General features: G+C 42.3%; 1 protein-coding gene across 3 annotated transcripts in view; it reads left to right on the forward strand.

The window, feature by feature from the left end:
• LOC311517215 (aldo-keto reductase family 1 member C3-like) overlaps positions 1–5739 on the forward strand; it is a 29330-nt gene extending 23591 nt beyond the window's left edge. For all 3 annotated transcript variants that reach the window (XM_084621852.1, XM_084621853.1, XM_084621854.1), the window contains exons 7-10: positions 1601–1710; positions 1949–2114; positions 3071–3153; positions 5453–5739. In XM_084621852.1, the coding sequence (XP_084477978.1) occupies positions 1601–1710; positions 1949–2114; positions 3071–3153; positions 5453–5492 (399 nt within the window). In that variant the 3' untranslated portion in view covers positions 5493–5739. The remainder of the gene's footprint in view (positions 1–1600; positions 1711–1948; positions 2115–3070; positions 3154–5452) is intronic.
• Positions 5740–6000: the final 261 nt, after the last annotated feature.

Below are 6000 nucleotides of genomic sequence, written 5' to 3' on the forward strand. Positions count from 1 at the left end.
ACTGGACAGTCTCTACGTAAAAGAATAAATGGATACAAATCAGACGTCAAGAATTATAACATTCAAAAACCAGTCGGAGAACACTTCAGTCTCTCTCGTCACGCGATTACAGACATGAAAGTTGCGATATTACAATAGAAAAACTTCAGAAACAGACTCCAACGAGAGACTGCTGAATTGGAATTAATTTGCAAACTGGATACAATTAATTTAGGCTTGAATAGAGACTGGGAGTGGATGGGTCATTACACAAAGTAAAACTATTTCCCCATGTTTATCCCCTCCCACCCCCACTGTTCCTCAGACGTTCTTGTCAACTGCTGGAAATGGCCCACCTTGATTATGACTACAAAAGGCCCCCCCCCCACTCTCCGGCTGGTAATAGCTCACCTTAACTGATCACTCTCGTTACAGCGTGTATGGTAACACCCATTGTTTCATGTTCTCTGTGTATATAAATCTTCCCAATGTATTTTCCACTGAATGCATCCAATGAAGTGAGCTGTAGCTCACGAAAGCTTATGCTCAAATAAATTGGTTACTCTCTAAGGTGCCACAAGTACTCCTTTTCTTTATACTGAGAAATGTGGCTTTCAGGCAGTAGGCTCAGAGGGAGATGATTCAGATGGACTATGTTGTTTTCTTATTCATTTGCCTACCCTTCACATAGATATCCAGGTGTATTCAGTACATGCTGGATAAAGAGAAAGAACTGAATTATATATGATAAGCAAAATAACACAGGATATGCACAGCATACCATAGTCAGCTTTTGAAAGTAATTTTGCCTCTCAACTAATCTTTTTTCAAACTTGGCAAAGAACAAGTTCTGTATGGAGGATACTATATTGGTAGGAGGTAATTTTAAAGTTTTAAATCTAAACTGTTTTAAATTTCATTATTAAAATATACAAGGGAAAAAATGTCTTATCTGGTGAAAAACACAGTTGGACAACTCAAAAATGATTGAACTGTTGTTGTTTGAATTCCTTCCTCCAACCCAAAAATCATTTGTGAGTTGAGACCAAGCATGAGAAATTTGGACCAAGAGACCACTTTCAGGGAAGTTATCAGCCACTGAAAATAAGGGCTTAGAATGAGAGTGCCATCTTGTCCATAACTGGTCCCAGTACAAACCCCTAGAACATCCACTAGTAACACATTCAATCTCTCTCTCCAACTAATGGTCATTGCTTTAATGGCAGTGTTAGTCCAGGTGATGATTTTGATCCATATCCTAGCTATGTAACAATACACGATGGGCCAAAACTAGTATCAAAACAATTTACTGAGGTTTCAGTGGGACTAGACACATAAGTAAGGCAAGCAGGACTTGGTCCTGACTATAAATCCTTATTAAGCCTACCCTCTCACAACATGTCTTGGCTTCTGTCCTTTAGTACATAAACGGATACTTGGGATTTATCAGCTAACCTGCACCCGAGGGTCACTTGCACTGCCAGGCTGTATTGTAATTGAAGATATTTAATATTTTAGTATACTGTGTCGCGTTAACGTAATGTCTGATGTTTCTTTTGTCTGACTGCTGCTGCTCATATGATCTGAAATCTCAATTCTGGGTTGCGGGTTGATTCTGCAGGTTGAATGTCACCCTTACCTCAACCAAAGCAAACTGCTGGCCTTCTGCAAATCCAAGGATATCCTCCTCGAAGCCTATTGTGCTCTGGGCTCACAGAGAGACAAGATGTGGTAAGGAAAGAAACTGGACTGTGCTCCCATGTTTAGAACCTCAATAATGGGTTAGAGGGTACTTTCCCCTCCTTCCATCTTCAAAGTATGTGACATTTATAAAGTTATACAATAAAAATGAGAGCTGGAAAAGACCTAGTAGTTTATTTTCAGATTGCACAGGCATTGTCCTCACTAGGTTGAGATGACTGCATTCCTGATCCCCAGAATGCTCCCTGTTTCTCTGTTTCCCTTGTAGGATAGACCAGAGCACCCCAGTTCTGCTGGAGGACCCAGTATTGGGTGCAATTGCCAAAAAATACAAACGAAGCCCCGCTCTAGTAGCCCTGCGCTACCAGCTGCAGCATGGTATCGTGGTCCTCTTCAAGAGCTTTACCAGAAAACGTATTGAAGAAAACTTCCAGGTAAAACAGGAGTGCAGAGAGAAGAGGATGAGGGGGACACCTCCCTATGTGCAGATTTATATGGGATACTATGGAGGATTGAGAACTTTTGTGCCCTTGTACAGTATGGCACTGCAGGATCCTGCCTGAGAACTATCAGACATTGTGTAGTGCAGTTCTCAGGCAGGTTCTCTATTCTTAGAGAAGGCTTTTGCCACTTTAATATTTGAACTGTGTAACTTGGCACCCACTAGAGAACAAATAATAATATGGGGAGAAAAAACCCTGGAGTCCTCCTTGTCTGTCCCAAAGGAAACATTCTGAGGGAGCAATTGATTTGTGGAGCCCTTTTCCAAAATGCTACTCTTGACATCAGGGGAATATAGGCCCCTCTGAGCTTTGGAAAGACAAATGATCTTCCAATAGGAATGTGCTCCTTTCCTGCCTTCAGCCTCTTGCCTAGACCATGGGTCCTCTCCAAACTCTGCTCTGTCCTCCCCTGCCCATTTTAGTCCAGAATCTTAAACATCCCAGGTAAATCAGGGTATAGCATCCCTCGTTCTACTTTCCATATCCAAGGAACAAACCATACAATATGAGACTGACAGATTTATTCTAGATTAAAGGAAAAACAAACCAAGAAAGAACATCTATGTGAGAGAGCACCGTGTGTATCTCCTCTGTAACATGCCATTTATATCTCAAAATGGCAGCTGCCGCTACAGACAGCAGATTGCTAAAAGTTCAAAGGTGAAATACACAGAAATTAGAATCACAACAGTTACATATCTAGATACCCTTCACCTCTGAAATATATAAAACACAGTGGAAAGAGCAGACCCAGATTAATATACCTATTTCATTTCCTTTTCACTTAACATGGGGCTTGTGCTTCTGTAAATGCACATACATCCCACTATTAGAAGGGCTGTGCCGAGCAGGAATAACCCAATGTTTTATCCTGTCTTCCGTGTCAGGTTTTCGACTTCCAGCTCTCTGAGGAGGACATGAAAACCATTGATGGGCTGAACAAAAACCTTCGCTACTTGAACTTAATACAGTGAGTCACAATACTTTGTATTTTAGAACTCTGTGGAGAGGCAGGAGAAAGGCAGCAGTGGTCACCCCACAAAGAAATAAAGTTTTGTGTTATACTGACCCTCGTGATCACAAAGGATGTACTTAGGATCATAGCTATTAGGACTGGAATGGAGTCATAGACTTTAAGCCCAGAAGGGATGACCAGATTCATAGAATATCAGAGTTGGAAGGGACCACAGGAGGTCATCTAGTCCAACCCCCTGCTCAAAGCAGGGCCAATCCCCAATTTTGCCCCAGAACCCTGAATGGCCCCCTCAAGGATTGAACTCACAACCCTGGGTTTAGCAGGCCAATGCTCAAACCACTGAGCTATCCCTCTCCCCATTTAGTTTGACCTGTATATCGCAGGCTATCAACACCACCCAGTACCCACTTGCTGAACCCAACAACCAAAACCAGACCGAAGCATTACAGCCCACAGGAGACCAGGACACAAGGTGGGTGAGGTAATATCTTTTACTGGACCAACTTCTGTTGATAGAGAAACAAGCTTACACAGAGAGCTCTTCTTCATGTCTGGGAAACTTGTCACAACTAAATATAAGATGGAACAGATTGTTTGGTATAAGTAGTTAACACACATTTCAAGGGGCCATTCAAGGTTACGCCCCTTTAACACCCCTCCATTCAGAGGGGGGAAAGAAAGGAGGGAAAGGCAGCTGGGGGGGGTTGTTAGTAGATTATAGATTGTTGTAATAATCTATAAATCCAGAGTCTCTTTTCAGTCCATGATTTTTAGTGACTAGTAAAGTTATGAAGTTAAGCTCCCAGGTTCATATTTTGAAAATGTTGTGCAGGTTTCCTTTGAGGATGAGGACTGATAGGGTGTTTTGTATTATCATTTTCCTGTGTGAGTTCATTTGGGAATTTAGTGATTGTCTGGTTTCACCCATAGAGTTCTTGTTGTTAAGGCATTTAGTGCACTGGATGAGGTTTACCACATGTTGTGATAGGCATGTGTAGGATCCATGGATCTTGAAAGGTGTATAGTGGGGGGAAAGGAGGTTCAGCTCACCAGAAGCAAGCTCCCTACAGACTGGAGCCTATCCCTCTCACCCACAGAAGTTGGTTCAATAGAAAATATTACCTCACCCACCTTTTCTCTCTAATATCCTGTGACCAACAAAACTACAACAAGATTGCACACAGGAGACTAGAAAATTATGTGCCACAGGCAGTGAATAGGAGAGACCGACATGCACCAGTGCCTGAGGCCCCCACAATGACAGGATTTGGCCCATTATCCCAACACATTCCTAGTAGGTTATCTCGTTTACCCTTGCTCCAGTTTCAAGGCAAAATAACAACTTCCCTTGAATGCCAATGTCATTGTGTCATCATCCTAATGGTTATAAACGTTTCCAATGTTCTGGAAACTCTAGGATCAGTTCAGGGCCCCTCTGGGGCATTTGTTGTGTTCTAGTGGTATCAACATAGGGATCTCCCTGGTGGTGAAGAACCCACAGAGCAAGGTCCTGTGCCATACCGTCCAAGATGTTGGCATAGGGGATTCGATGAAGGCACTTCTGGGGAGAGAGTGTGGCCAGAGTGCTGCTGTGCTCCAGCAATCCCCAGCTAGGAGAGAGCATCTTAGGAATTAGCCCAAGGATCAGAAAGTTGCAAACTTTTCATTTGTGAATACACCCCTCTCCCCCCCACCTCAGCTCTGCACAGTGCCACAGGGTGCAAGGAGTTCAGTTCTCAGTTGCATCCAAACAACCCTGATCTTTGCAGAAGTGTAGGTCTAGGTTAAACATTCTTTGATCTGGGTGGCCTTTACATCTGCAATGGGCTAAACCAAAACACACCCAAATTTTGGATCCAGATCGGGATCTTAACTATACAGTTTGGGCCTGTCTGTATTTTAAAGACAATTTTTCCCTGCTTCATAAAAGCCCACTATTATTTGTTCTAGCCTCACTGTTTACTGAGAATAATCATCTCTTGTAACAGCATTCTGCCATAGGCAGTCACAGACAGTTATGAGACCATTCTGTCATGTTTTCTCCAAGCTTTATTAAATTCCAGGTGAACACAGGTATTAGTTATAATAGACTGTGCTGTAATGTAAAGTCCTCTAAATAGAGACTATACATTAGAGCACTCACGTGCTGAGGTAGTACAGTGACGGACCTAAAGAAAACCCTAAAATGGATAGATAGCATTCTATGTCTGCTCTTTGAGATTCCTGTGTTTTGCACTCAGATGTCCTAGTAATGCAATTACGTGGGGATATTTAATAAATATTTTCTTTTTAGACTTGTGGACCACCCTCAGTTTCCATTTAAAGATGAATAATGGAAAGAATACTTTCAATATTCCTGATTTTATTTCACATGTGAGGAATCAGACACACATTTCATCTCCTTGCTCCATTCCAGTGATTAGTCCCTGAGAAGCGCCCTGTTCTGGAAGCCCAGCTTGTGCTGGTGATATCAAGAGATCTATATTGTACATTTAAACAGAAATTCAAAACAACTCGGTCTCTGAATGGAACGGTTCTGGATTGCTAAACGGGAAACAATAAAGGTGTCTGTGTAATGCATTTATTGAGTCTAGTCTCTGTTCTTTGATAATTGTTTCTTTTCTTCATTCTCAGAGCCAACAGACCCAGGCCCCTTAAAAATGCTCTGTGTGAGGTGCTGTAGGTCCGCAAAGTGTGGTTGGCAGAGCTAGCTTGACAAATGATAGGGTCAGTCCACTTTGGTGGGCACTGATGTCACTCAGCAGCTTGCAGCAGCTTGACTACTCCCTCAGTCTCCATACTTCAGTAAATAAAAGTAATACTTAGGGTCTGTATTTGCTC

This window comes from Lepidochelys olivacea (assembly GCF_965140295.1).
Source record: "Lepidochelys olivacea isolate rLepOli2 genome assembly, chromosome: 1".
Classification (NCBI taxonomy): Eukaryota; Metazoa; Chordata; order Testudines; family Cheloniidae; genus Lepidochelys; species Lepidochelys olivacea.